Source organism: Barbus barbus (assembly GCF_936440315.1).
Source record: "Barbus barbus genome assembly, chromosome: 25".
NCBI lineage: Eukaryota > Metazoa > Chordata > Actinopteri > Cypriniformes > Cyprinidae > Barbus > Barbus barbus.
Genome location: NC_136753.1, coordinates 10,388,774 through 10,404,150, shown reverse-complemented (window position 1 = coordinate 10,404,150; position 15,377 = coordinate 10,388,774). Strand labels below are relative to the sequence as shown.

Here is a 15,377-nt window from a genome sequence, read left to right as displayed (position 1 = left end):
AGTCAATGGTGCCCCAAAAAACTACCTTTGTGTTCGGCAGAACAAAGAAATTCATACAGGTTTAGAACTACTTGAGGGTGAGTAAATGATGACAGAATTGTCGTTTTTGGGTGAACTATCCCTTTATGCACAGTCATCAAGTAAAATTACTCAAGTATTTAACACCCCTGCCAAAAACCTGTCAATCATTTTACATGCTTAGGTTTGCTGAGAAGTATTTGGAGAGAGTGGTTTTTGGAAAGGGAGTGTATGGTTAATAATTTGGCTGAAATCACAAAAATGTAGGTTTACAGCACAGTTTTAAACATGTTTCCATTATTCCACCACACTCTCAGACAGCAGAAAAGCACAAAAGCCTGACAATGGAACTTTAAAAAGGTATTAATATGCACCCTTTAGGGGTAAATAAGGTATGAATTACCCCAGTGGCAGATTTGTACTTGTTGTACTTTTCCTGAGAGGGAAAAGCCCCTCATTTTTGTTTGGACAGGCAGGTGTTCCTGTCACCCCAGTGTCAGTGATTAAGCCATTGAGCCAATGTCCATCAGTAACCCTGCTTCAACAGTTTTTAGTTCTGTCTGGTGTTGCTGGTGGAGAATCACACAGCAACTTTAAAATCAAGATTTTTTTTTTGTTGTTGTTTTTTTTAGAGGACTGTGTATAGGACTATATAAGGCATTTTCATATTCAGGATAGAACTCAGTTCATTTGAGAACTATTTACTGGCCAATGGGATGGTGTCATCTTTACTGAAAATTACGTAAATAAATTAATAATTTTAACTTTCCAGATGAGTTGATAACATGTCTGTGTTGTAGATGTGGGGTGCGATTTGTGGGGGGGGGGGGGGGGGGGGGGGGGTGCTGTTTTTTCTCTCCAGGGTAAAGTTATAGCCTAACCTAATGTTAGTGTAATCTGTTAACAACGCACATCATAAATGCGTCTTTTTAGGCAAGTAAATGGGTGTCACGTTATGAAATGTTTTTAATACGACGGAAACTGTATTTAACGTGATCATAATTTAATAAACACCCCCATCCCCCCCGGCAAATCGCACCCTGGATGTGGTGATAAAAAGACCAGCATCCGGTTTTGTGCTATTGCTTGATTTGACCATCTTCTGCCCTCTTGAGGATTAAAGGAGCACCTGCATTCCATTCTCTCCCAGTTATGCCAGATTTCCCGAGAAGTTGAGGTACACGTCAGAATGAAACCTGTACTGGTGAGCGGACGTGTACAGTGACCTCAGCAGTTTGTGCGTATCAGCTGACACACATACACAGACGGGAAAACATGGAACGCGGTAAGACCTGCCGAAAAACCGCAACGTTTGAATAGATTGGAATATATTAATTATATTCTCGAATCTAGAATCTATAGTATCTATTCAATTCAATTCATTCAATATCATATTCAAAAATTCATTGATTCTGTTCTTGAATCCAATTTCATTTTAACTCTGTTTTATTAAGTTGCACTGCACTGCACTGCTAAACGGTGTCATACAGTCAACGCGCTGTAAAAGCCTGGGCTGCCCTGTTGATGTTTCTGTGTCAGTAGTTAATAAAGCACCAATGACGCTCTACGTTAAAGAAAAACGGTGTATTTGTTTTATTAAATGTAACATACAAGTCAAAATAATGGCCCAAACTCAAAATAATAAAGCAAAAACAATAACATTTTTTATAGGCAATACAACACATTACCCTGATAAAAGTGTGTGGCATAGGCTACAACTGGAATGAAAAAAGAAATGCAAAAGAGAAAAGTGTATGGACCTGCATGCATTTTAAGTAATTAAAATAATAACTGTAATAAACTATGTTATGCATGTGGAAATTGGTTAATCTGAAGACATATTAATGCTGCTACAGTATATCAAAGAATTCCAGATAAATACACAAAAATGTTTGAAAATCCATTGCTCAGATTTTACTCTCAGTATCTCACATGTTTCTGTGCTTTTGCAGGTTTCTCTCTTGCTGGACCTTCTACTAATCCTCGTAAACGTCAAGTACGATTTTCAGCACGTCATGACATCCTGCTCCTCCGTGAAGTGATAGCACAGAACCCCTTCACTTCTAAAGAGTCAGGCCGAATCTGGGCAAGGGTGGGTGAAATTATTACTGCGACCCTACAGGATGAGAACTTTGAGGTGGATGGACGCAGATGCAGGGAGAGAACCATGCTACTGCTGGATTATTATAAAAAACAGGACTTTGCAAGTCTACGCAGGTTAGGAGAGGTCAACTTCCCTTTTTTTTTAACTTGCCTTGAAGGTGCACTAAGTACTTTTTTCCAGTTGAAATACGTGAATTGAAGTATATAAAATTAAAATAAATAAATGAATTATATAAATAAATAAATGAATTGTAGTAAATAAATATAGAGTAAAGATTAAATACTCTTAGTATTTAATAGCATATGATAAAGATTCCAGTAAGGGGAATTGAAAAAGCTTTTGTATTCTTCATAAAGGTGGGCTCCCCTTCACGGCAGCTGTCATGTTAAATACTACTCACTTTATCTTGGTAACACAACATGAGTGTTAAATAGAATATTTCTAAAATGGTATCTGTAAATGAAAACATTTGCTTGATGTTGCAAGTCTCAGCAAGTCCAAAACACTCCTGTTTCAAACTGTGAAACAATATTATTTAGTGCATCTTTAATCATGAAATGGTTATAAATGTTGTGATTAACTGCATTTCAAAGTTCTTATTTTTTAAAGAGGTAAACAGTATGACTTGACACTGGTCAATTAAATGTGCACAGAAAAATGCTTTTTAAATCTTCTACCAGAAAACTCAGTTGATAAGCTACATACATATTTTTTAAGAAAATGTTTTTACAGGGTTAATTATATTATATTAGATTTTTTTTTGTATATATACAAAAGCTATTAGATCTGAGTTGTGTTTAGGTTTGGTACGGAACGCCTGTATGCACAGAAAGAAGACCTGTTGCACGAAGTTCTGGAGTTGGAGGCAGAGAAGAATCTTCTGGCAAGTGGGGAAAGTAAATGCCAAGATGAACTCAGGAAGAGAGCACTGGAGGAATTATCCCCTGAGCCTGACAAATCCACTGTGCTCTCAGTAACAGCAGCTCCTCCCGCTGGTAAGGAGTTTTTAGTTTAGAAATATAACCACAGCTCATAGATCATTACACAACAATCCACAATTGGAGATCTTTAGATTTTATTGTCTCTTACTTAAAATTCTAAAATTACATATACATTGTATTTAACATACTCTTACATTTGTGTAATTTTTTTTATTAGTGGTAGCCAGTCCAGAACCTGAGGAGCAGGAGGAGGCTGAGCTCACAGCTCCTACAGCCAAACAGCCTTGTCAGTGCTGCTGCCAGACCTACTCAGAGATCCTAAGCTTCTTAGAAAAGCGATTTGAAGCAGAGCAGAGTCTGCGAGAGGAGGAAATGGCACTGAGAAGAGAGGAGCTAGAAATCCAGAGGAATAAGATTGCCCTGGATCGGGAGCGTCTGGGATCAGAAAGAAAAGAGCGGGAACGTCGGTTTGAGCTGGAGAGTCAGGAAAGGCAGGTTATATTGGATTTGTTAAAAGAGAAGGTCCTAAAAAACGAACGAAACTCTGACTGAAATTAGAAGTTTTTAGTTTCAGTCGTTGATGTTGAACTGTCTTTCCAGCCAATGCTATATTCTGTTTTCTCTCTTTGAATCGGTCTTATAGCATGAAAATAATACAAACCCATAATATTAAAGTTGATTGTCATAACACTGAATAAAATATGCGCCGCAGCATAAATTGCTGCCCACTGCTCCGGGTGTGTCTTCACAGTGTGTGTGTGTTCACTGCTGTTTGTGTGTGCACGTTGGATGGGTTAAATGCAGAGCATGAATTCCGAGTATGGGTCACCATACTTGGCAGTATGTCACTTCACTTCACTTAAGGACAAAAGTGTCCCCATTGAAACCCATTATAACTGATATTTTTAATCTCGGTGCCGTTTAACTGTAAAATGATGCAATTTTTGTTAATAGGCTTTCATTCTGTTGGCAAGGCTTCAAAATTAAATTTTTTACCAGATGGTGCCATTTTTTCAGCTTTGGTCTATAAAGCAAACACTTGCTTTATTCCTGTTTTCTGCTTCTGCATATTATAGAGCCAATTGGATAAATAATGCAGCTATAATTGTGTGGGTGTGTTGGTATGGATGTCACAGTGTGGTTTGTATGTGTGTCATAAAAAAAATTGTGTGTGTGTATGTGTTCTTGTAAAAATCGAGAGAGAGAAACTCTACTGCAAATCACAAATCCAAGCACTGTTTGCAGCAGCAGAGTTTTGCTGGCATCTAATGAGAAAAATTTGGTACTGCACCCAAACCAAATTTTACTGAAAGCTCATTTTTTGAGATATCAACCTCAAATTTGGAAAACAACTTGTTTAGATTTATGGCTTTGATTTTCTAGCAGTTTTAGAGTTCAACATGTTTCATATATAAAATATTCATAAAATAGTTTTATCATAAACTTAAACCTGTATAACTTTTTTTTTGTTTCACTTTTTAAACTTTTTTTACTTCAAATATAATCTGCCATGGGTCTTCTTTAAAATGAGACCACACTTAAGTCTCTGCTCCCAAGCTTCCAATTTTTATGACCTTTTTTTTGACATGGACATATTTGTCCACTATGAACCTAAGTGTAACTTTTTTTTTATTGATGCACAAGGGTTAAAGAGGTATTAATGGAACCGAGATGTCCCAGGAGTTACATAAAAAATAGCCCATGTTTCTTCTGTAGCAAGGCAGATATGTTCAAAATTAAGCTCTCAAATGAATAAGAGCCATTCACACTGATATTTTTATTAACTTGCCCACACAGACTGCATTGAACTGAAAGCTGTGTGTAATGGAAGCTGATACAATTGTGATATACCAGGAAAAGTTTCAGAATAAGTATTATTCATCACGTGAACTTATGAATTTATCACGTTAACCCTCTGGGGTCGACGCCCGTGGTAACGCGTTTTGTGGCAAATGTTCCTGATAAGGCCGAAAAAAACTTGAATTACTCTGCATTTTTGACCGTACAGATAAGAGCAATACACCATTTGAATCTGTAAGGGCTCTACTTTTATTTGTATACACTCATAATAAAAAAAAAATAAATAAATAAAACAAACGTTCTCAGTCTTCAAACTCTCCGCGAACTGCTTTTGAAATGCATCACTAAAATGAACTGAAACTCAGCGAATACTTTACACAGAGGCATGAGAAATATATCTATAGAAAGCTTGACATGTCTACTCTTAAATGAAGTAAGTCTTACTGAAAACAAATATTCTATGATAAGTAATCCGTATGAAACCAACGACAGGTCCAGTTTTCCCATCTGATCTCATTATATCCAATTAGCTCACGCAGGGGTGGACTGGCCATCTGGCAGACCGGCATTTTCCCGCTGGGCCGACTTACTTTTTGGGCCGGGCCTATACATCTTCTCATACCATATTTGTCTGATCGGCCCATAAAACTCTTAGCAGCTTATAGTTTTTCTGCCTAAATAGTTGACGGTGCTGTGGTCTTTGCGGCTGTTTAATGTATTTTTCAAAAAAAGTCGGTTTAGGATTTTTTTCCCCCAGAGAGACCGGCCCATGAGACATTTAATCAGCAGCCCATTGGTTATTTCCTTAATTGACATTGGGCTGACCCAATCACATCTTTAAACAACTCCCCTTTTGGGCTCTCTCTCTCTTTCTCTCTCTCTCTCTCTCACACACACACACACACACACACACAAAGTGGTGTATTTTAACGAAGTAATAATACTTCGTTACAGTACTTAAGTATTTTTTGGGAGTATCTGTAGCCTACTTGAGTTTTTATATTACAGCCAACTTTTACTTTTACTCCGATACATTTCCCCAAAGCATATTCGTTACTTTCAACAAAATAGTCAGAAGAACACAGACTGCTGGAAAGCAGGTTTGAGAATCAGTGGTCTGGTGTTTGCAAGTTAGAACAGCTCTGCTCATCTGCAAACCGTGCAAACAAGTGCGTGCACAATCGCGGATGATTCATTTTCTACTCAAAATCGAGTCTGGGGTGTGTGATATACAGTATATCTTCTGCAATAATAGGGTAAGTGTTGTTGTAATGTTGTGTGATCTGACATTATCAAGTAGGCTATATCATCAAATCACACAGAGTGCACGCACGTTGATTTATTAATGTATTAAAAAATTCCAGGCATTCTAAATTGTAGATGGCAAAAATGCTTCTGTATGCTTTTTATATTTATATAATATAGTTAACTTCTATATCTATATCACACAAAGAGTACTGTTTTTCTGCAGATATCAGCATGAACACATTTGATAATAATTTCATACAAGTTCATTAAAGCAATAAGTGACTTACATTTTAGACTTATTGCTTGTTTTCGCTAAATTTTGCCAACAAAAATAATTCCAAACAAAGATCACAGCACTGTTTTGCGTCTCTGAGCAATGGAAACAGTCCCGGCGCCATTGGCGGGCAATGGGGGGCCTGGCCCGCCCTGTGAGTCACTAGTGCCCGCCCTGAAAGAAAACGCTGTACTATGTACAAACATCAGATATTATTTATTTACCCTTTCATTGCGAAAAAGCGGAGATCTGTTTCCTCCAGGCTGTGCGCGGCGCTCAATCTGAAAGGAGGCGGGGTGGAGTTATGAGCTTTCGCTGAGAGCTTGAGGATCCAATGGCGGTACGAAGTTTTACTGACAAGCTCTTTTTAATGATTGCCATTGGTTAAACATTTTAAAACCCTCTGATTTAAAATAATAATGACGAATTATAATACAGATATGAAGTATGGATCATTTTTCATTCTCGGGCCGTGCCCCCCCCAAACGAGTTACTGTGCTCCCACTTTCCATCCTCTCCCCTCCCTGCTGAACGTGATCGATTTCAAAAGCGAAAGTGAAACCAATAAAACAGCGCACATAAGAAAGCGATTGCATGCTTTAGCCAGTGTCAGGGACTGCACGCAATCACAGATTGCAACCAAATGCCCCCCTGATGTTGGTGCCCTGGCGCCGGCTCTGTGGAAGGTGTACTTATTGAATGAATCCGCTTTTTGAACAAATCTGTTGAATAAATGATTCAGTGATTCACTCATTAACACAGTCAAATGCTCTGTTCCTGAATGAATCAGCCGTTTGAATGAATCGGTTGAATCTCAATGACTCACTCATTAATGGTCACTTTCTGTCACCAAAGTCTTCAAAACAGTGATCATCTGATCAACAATTTATCATGTATCTTCCCTTTCTCCCTCAAACACACAGCAAATACACAGGATGTCATAACTATATAGGCCTATAGTTTTAGGATTCATCAGTGCGGATTATAGTTTTATTATATTAATAAATTACACTTTTTAGAAGTTTTTAATGTGTCAACTCTCACTCTTTCCTACCTATATGGCTTTAGTGCTTTTATGGAATAGGAGCTGGTATACATATTCAAGAGCATGCAAAGATGGGTAGTATTTTGATCATATGTAGTGGGCCGGTGTAGTGCCGAATTCTGACCCCCGCCAGATTATTACCCCCCTAGTATTGGTAGGTTTAGGGTTAGGTGTGGGGGAGGGGTTAGGATTAGGCAATCAAGTAGCGATTTCAACGAGGGCGGTAATAATTTGGCAGGGAGTCGAATATAGGCACAACACCGGTCTGGGCCAAAATACCAGGGCCGATTTTTTTGTCCCAGTCCAGCCCTGGTCACGCCCACGCGCTGCTCACGTTATTACAGTGCGTTCACACCAGACGCGACTTGTGCAAATAAATCACGCTATTCACGTGTAGTTGGACTCTTGAACATTATAGTTTACTCGCTTCATTCGCGCGTGAAATTAGGTGCGTTCGACTTCATCCAGCACTTCGCAGACCGATCGGCTGCTGACTTGAAGCAGTGCATGCCGGTTAGAAAATTTGTTTTTGTTTTTTTGTTTTTTTATCAATCTCTCTATCATTTTTTATTTATTTATTTTTATTTTATTTCATTAATGAACAATGAAATATCAGATATAGTTACAATATAATATAACAACATTGAGAATACCAAAGAACACAGGGAACAGCCAGGGGAACAAAACGACATACAAAAAAAAGATAACATAACATCAAGTAATCAAATGAATAAATAAATATACAAGTACAATATAAAGGGGAATTCTGAAAAGGGCACAACACGATAGGGTTTTTCTTGCCTTAGTATTTTCCGATAATGAGAGCATTTCAAAATATTGTTGTAACTCTTTAACAAACACCTTAAAATGCGGCTTATTATTGAATTTTCATCTGTGGATATGGTACTTGGCTAGGAGAAGTAATACATTTATAAAATAAAACTCTTTCTCAGTATGTTTATCTTTATCCACAAAACCAAACAAAACATCTTTCCAAAACAAAGAAAATTGAGAGTACACAAAATCAATTACAAATTTGCAAAAACTATTCCAAAACACTTTAGTATAATTACAGTACCAAAATAAATGTACAATTGTTTCATCTTGAACATTACAAAAGTTGCACATCGTGTTAATATCATGTTTGAATTTTATTAGGTAACTATTCACTGGGTAGAATCTGTGGATTAATTTGAAAGATACTTCTCTAACTTTGTTCACAATAAGGTATTTATGTGGCAAAATCCAAACTTTTTTCCAGTTTGCAATATTAATAAAATTACTCCAATAGACAATAACATATGGTTTGGATACAACTTCCTTCTGAAAAAGAGCACGAATCAGTTTGTTGCTCGAGTGTGCTACGAGACAAGCTTTACCCACTGTTGTTTGGAATGGATCACAAAGAGGTGGTTCAGTATATAGAGTTCTATCAAAGCCTTTAAACAGTGTAATGATTCCTGAGGGAACAGCATCAAAGACAATTGCAAATTCTTTGGGTGAAACAGGAAACTTAAACTTCTGTAAAAACTCATAATATGACAGAAGAAGACAATTTTCATTAAAAAGATCACTTACTAAAATTAATTTATTGTTATACCAGTTCTGAAAAAATAAAGACTTATTTTTATAGAGTATATTACGATTGTTCCAAATAGAAAAAGAGTGTGGAGAGAAATTATGCTTATAAATAAGAGACCAAGCAAGAAGCATTTGCTTGTGGAATGCCGAGAGTTTAAAAGGTAATTTTTCAATATTATAATTACATAGAGAAAGAAAATGTAGGCCACCCAGCTGTGAAAAAATATAATTAGGAATATAATCCCAAATCGACGAGGGACATTTTAAGAAGTGTTTCATCCAATTAACTTTAAAAGTGTAATTTAGAGTATTGAAATCTAGAAAATTCAGTCCTCCGTTTTCATACGTGTTCATCACAACTGTTTTCTTAATATAATGATTACGATTCCTCCAAACAAAATTAAATAACAGATTATCTATAATTTTACAAATTTTAATTTCCAAATGTAAAGCCAAAGCTGCATACATCAATCTAGATAAACCTTAGTAAGTAATACCCTTCCTTTTAAAGAAATATTCCTTTGAAGCCACTGGTTAAGTTTTTTACAGGTTTTTTCTATAATTGGGATAAAATTATCATTACAGCGTGTAGATTCTTTTTTGGTTATAATAATTCCTAAATAAACTACTTGTTCTTTAATCGGAATATTACAAATTGATGAAACAGTACAATCCATAATAGACAGTAATTCACATTTAGAAATATTCAGGTGTAAACCAGATGCTTTGGAGAACGCATCTATTACTCCTAAAGCTACTGCAACTTGATCACTATTTTTCAAGCAGAGAGTAGTGTCATCCGCCAACTGACTGATGATCACTTCTCTCCCTGCAATAGAGATACCTGTAAGATTACTTTGCTTAACATGGTCTGCTAATAGCTGCGCAGCCAATAAAAATAAATAAGGAGAAATGGGACAACCTTGACGTATACCCCTTTTAATATCAAATCTACAGGTGCTGGTCATAAAATTAGAATATCATGAAAAATTGGATTTATTTCAGTAATACCGTTCAAAAAGTGAAACTTGTATATTAGATTCATTCATTACGCACATACTGATATATTTCAAATGTTTATTTCCTTTAATTTTGATGATTATAACTGACAACTAATGAAAGTCCCAAATTCAGTATCTCAGAAAATTAGAATATCAATTAAGACCAATGCAAAAAAAAATATTTTTAGAAATGTTGGCCAACTGAAAACTATGAACATGAAAAGTATGAGCATGTACAGCACTCAATATTTAGTTGTGGCTCCTTTGGCCTGGATTACTGCAGCAATGCGGCATGGCATGGAGTCGATCAGTCTGTGGCACTGCTCAGGTGTTATGAGAGCCCATGTTGCTCTGATAGTGGCCTTCAGCTCTTCTGAATTGTTGGGTCTGGCATATTGCATCTTCCTCTTCACAATACCCCATAGGTTTTCTATGGGGTTAAGGTCAGGCGAGTTTCCTGGCCAATCAAGAACAGGGATACCATGGTCCTTAAACCAGGTACTGGTAGCTTTGGCAATGTGTGCAGGTGCCAAGTCCTGTTGGAAAATGAAATCTGCATCTCCATAAGGTTGGTCAGCAGCAGGAAGCATGAAGTGCTCTAAAACTTCCTGGTAAACAGCTGTGTTGACCTTGGACCTCAGAAAACACAATGGACCAACACCAGCAGATGACATGGCACTCCAAACCATCAATAACTGTGGAAACTTTACACTGGACCTCAAGCAACGTGGATTATGTGCCTCTCCTCTCTTCCTCCAGACTCTGGGACCTTGATTTCCAAAGGAAATGCTAAATTTACTTTCATCAGAGAACATAACTTTGGACCACTCAGCAGCAGTCCAGGCAAGACGCTTCTGACGCTGTCTCTTGTTCAAGAGTGGCTTGACACAAGGAATGCGACAGCTGAAACCCATGTCTTGCATACGTCTGTGCGTGGTGGTTCTTGAAGCACTGACTCCAGCTGCAGTCCACTCTTTATGAATCTCCCCCACATTTTTGAATGGGTTTTGTTTCACAATCCTCTCCAGGGTGCGGTTATCCCTATTGCTTGTTCACTTTTTTCTGCCACATCTTGTCCTTCCCTTCGCCTCTCTATTAATATGCTTGGACACAGAGCTCTGTGAACAGCAAGCCTCTTTAGCAATGACCTTTTGTGTCTTGCCCTCCTTGTGCAAGGTGTCAATGGTCGTCTTTTGGACAACTGTCAAGTCAGCAGTCTTCCCCATGATTGTGTAGCCTACAGAACTAGACTGAGAGACCATTTAAAGGCTTTTGAAGGTGTTTCTGAGTTAATTAGCTGATTAGAGTGTGGCACCAGGGGTCTTCAATATTGAACATTTTCACAATATTCTAATTTTCTGAGATACTGAATGTGGGACTTTCATTAGTTGTCAGTTATAATCATCAAAATTAAAGGAAATAAACATTTGAAATATATCAGTCTGTGTGTAATGAATGAATCTAATATACAAGTTTCACTTTTTGAATGGTATTACTGAAATAAATCAACTTTTTCATGATATTCTAATTTTATGACCAGCACCTGTAGATGAAGTGCCATGCTTCAGTTTAATTGAGCTGTTAGCATTACAATATAAAGTTCTAATTACATTACAAAAAAAAAGACTAAGAAAAATAAAATTATGTTCAAGAGTGTCAAATGCTTTGTAGAAATCCAAAAATAAAATAAAGCTTTGATCAGAAATCAGATGGGAATAATCAAGAATATCCAAAACTAGTCTAATATTATTGGCAATGTGTCTATCCTTCATGAATCCTGACTGTGTTGGATCAATAATTGAGCCTAGAACAGTTTTAAATCTCTCAGAAAAAACCGTAGCCAGTATTTTATAATCACTATTTAATAGACATATTGGTAGCCAATTATCAATAAATAGCTAATCTTTCTTTGACTTTGGAATAAGTGTGTTAAGACCTTGATTCATACTAGATGGCAGCTGACCATTGGAAATACTCTCATTGAATACATGCAGTAAGAAAGGCGCCATCTGCTGGGCGAAGGATTTATAAAACTCTACTATTAACCCATCTGTTCCAGGTGACTTATTTTTTAAGTGGTTAATGGAGTCCAGTATTTCTTTAATAGTTATGGGTTTGTCGCAAAATCTTTTCTTCTGTTAAAATATTCTTAGAGTCTTTTAAAAAGGAAAAAAATGAGGATGTAAATTGTTCTGAGTAATTTGAAGTGTATAACTTACTGTAAAACAGAGCAACATTTGGAAATCAACTTCGAGTCAGAGGTAATTGTACCATCAATATTAAGTTGATGTATAGTATTGTGATTTGCACTCTGTTTTTCCAATCGGAAGAAATAAGAGAAATTTTGCTCGCCCTCCTCAAGCCACTTCTTCCTAGAGCGAACGAATGCACCCCCAGCTTTCCTTCTATAAATCTTGTCTAATTTGTTCTGTGAATCTGTTCATTTTAGCTGATCTTCTTCTGTAAAATTATCTACGCCCTTCTCTATAATGGAGGAAATGTGCGCTATTATATTGTCTTCCTCTACCCTCCTAGCCCTTACACACATATTACCATAAGATCTCAAATATTTTGCACATTCGTATTTAAATAACTCCCAGTTTTTACAGAAAGACTGTTCTATAGTTGCTTTCTTTAAAAAATATTTAAGTAAATGATTAATTTCGGTTTTAACGTTCGATTTTTAGAAGTGAGCTCAATTGCACATATAATAATTCATATTAAAATTGTTTTATGATCGGTCAACGGGGTGGGATGAGTAGAAATAGAAATGTCCTCTTGATTAAAATCCTTTGATACTAACCAGTAATCGATGCATGAATAATTACTAAGATTCTTGGTAGACCAAGTAAAACCCGGATCATCGGGAAATTTTTGCCTCCAAGTATCTACTAATCCATACCTATCCATTAATGATTTTATCTTAGTTACTGAGGAATTTCTACCAGGAGGCCAGCGATCAATTTGACTATTAAGAGTAATATTAAAATCTCCTCCAATTAAATTGTGTGCACTAGGAAATTTAGTCAACCAGTGTTTAATTCTATGTTCTATCAAATCAAGCAGCCAGGCATTCTGTGCATTGGAGTTGTACCCATAAATATTGATAATCAAAAATGCTATGTTAATTATAGATATCACGTGAATGAGAAAGTGGCCATTACTATCACCTTCTGAGTGTAAGACATTGCCATTAAAATGATTTAACAAAGTAATAACACCAGCAGAATGCTCAGAACAATTGGAAAACCAAATATCGTTCCCCCATTGGGATCTCCAAAACTTGGAGTCTCCAGGTACAGAGTGCGATTCTTGAAAAAAGCAAAAATCCCCTGACATTTAAGGACAATACAGATAAATACATATACAGTCAATTTTAAAAAACGAAAAACAAAAGAAAGAACCGAATGTCACTTGTGCAAAGATGTATCCACTAAAGGACCGAACGTGATTTCCCCTCACTACGTGACTTTTGAATTGTAGGCCAAAACTTGGCTCTAATTTCCTCAACAGCTTGAGGTAAATCTTCAGCGAACCTTAGGCCCTTTTCACGTAGGAACGGGTTGTTCTTCGCTGCAGCCCAGATAGAATCACGGTGTGTTCTCGACAGAAAGCGAAGTATGATCCCTCTTGGTCTCACAACCCCTGGCTTCCTCTTTCCCAGACGGTGTACGATGTCACCTCCGTCAGCTTGCTTTGTTCTTGAGGCAAAATGGTCTGGCAGATCTTGATGGTCTCCATTTGAACATTTTCGACTGACTCTGGTAACCCATGTAATTTCAAATTCCACCTTCTTGAGTAATTTTCCAGCTCTGTTACTCTGTCTTTAAGCTGAGCAACCACCTCCTCTTCTTTCTTCAAACATTTTTCAACCTTCTCGATCTGTTTCTTCGCATCCTTTATTTCTTTGCATGCAAAATCAATTGTCAGCTTTAAGCCCTCTATTTTCATGGAGTTTTCACCTACCATCTTTTCGATGGCATCTGATCTCGCGTTGATCAGTGTCGAGAGAGAATCAACAATGTCCGAATTGGATGGGGAAACTGCACATTCATCTTTAAGGAGAGCTTTTTTTAGAAGCAGGAGGCTTGCATGGTGTCGCTTGGTGTCCTCTTTTTTTCCCGTGTAGACATATGGATGATAAAATATGGCTTACAGATCACATTCAGTCTCTGCCCAGTAATTACAGTCTTTTTTTTTTTTTCTTTTTTTTATTCTTTTTTTTTTTAAAGGATAAGGATAACAGCAGAACTTGGTAAACAGTTGACTGGTCACCTTTGCATCTTTACATAGGTCTTGTTAACAGGTACATACAGAGGTCAAATTACAAAACAAAGAGATAAACACAATCCATTTGTCCCAGTATTGAGAGTATGTGTCCATCCGTAAATTTAATGCGAAAGTGATTCTCTCCATATTTTGAACACTGGTTACAATGTCCAACCATTCAGACTTTGTTGGGGGATCAGACTGGAGCCACTTTCGTGTTACAGCTTTCTTGCTGGTTGCTAATAATATCTTTAATAAGTACTTGTCTCTCACCGTCAAATGAGCCGGTAAGTTCCCCAAGTAAATTGTAGAAAAGGAATAATCAATTGCATCATCAAAAATATTGTATATTACTTGTGTTACCTCCCGCCAGTATGGCTGAATGATTGGGCAGTTCCAAAATACATGAAAGTGATCTGCTAGTTGTTCCCCACATTTCCTCCAGCACAAACCACTACCCGTCTCACCATTCTGAATAGACTTTAACTTGGGGGTTATAAAGTATCTAATAAGATTCCTCCAGCAAAATTCTCTCCACATACCGGAACTAGTAGAAGTAGCTTGAACAGAACAGATATTTAACCACTCTTCCTCTGAAATAGCAAGACTGGCTTCTCTCTCCCATTTTAATCTTACCTCCCTAGTTGAGTGTTCTTTATTGGATTGAATACATAAATAAAGTTTCGAGACAAGTTTCCTATTATCCTTATTTTTATAAACATCAATAAATAAATATACTAAATTAGGTTTATGTTTCTCCAAATATCTTATTTCACTGTTGAAATAAGTTCTGGTTTGTAGATACCTAAAAAAATCACATTTTTCCAGGCCATACATATTAGAGATATCCTGATAACTATCTAATTCACCCTTTGAGGAAATTGAACCAAAAGTAGTGATGTCAAGTCTATACCAAGATTGAAACCTCCCATCAGACATTGCTGGTTTAAATTCAGGGTCAAAGGAGACCCATCTCAGTAGTCTTGACTGTCTTTCAAGTAAAGGTGATTTACATTCTTTAAACCAGATTCTAAAAGGAACTTTAGTCCATTGATTTAAACTATTTAAATACCGTTTATATAAAGTTTTACTACCT

General features: G+C 36.9%; 1 protein-coding gene across 1 annotated transcript; it reads left to right on the top strand.

Moving 5' to 3' along the window:
- Positions 1-1,254: 1,254 nt before the first annotated feature.
- LOC306845174 (uncharacterized protein) lies at positions 1,255-5,130 on the top strand. The gene is made up of 4 exons (XM_079377820.1): positions 1,255-1,303; positions 1,971-2,235; positions 2,924-3,117; positions 3,281-5,130. Exons 1-4 carry the CDS (start codon positions 1,294-1,296, stop codon positions 3,613-3,615), a joined length of 804 nt encoding a protein of 267 aa, XP_079233946.1. The 5' UTR covers positions 1,255-1,293; the 3' UTR covers positions 3,616-5,130.
- Positions 5,131-15,377: the final 10,247 nt, after the last annotated feature.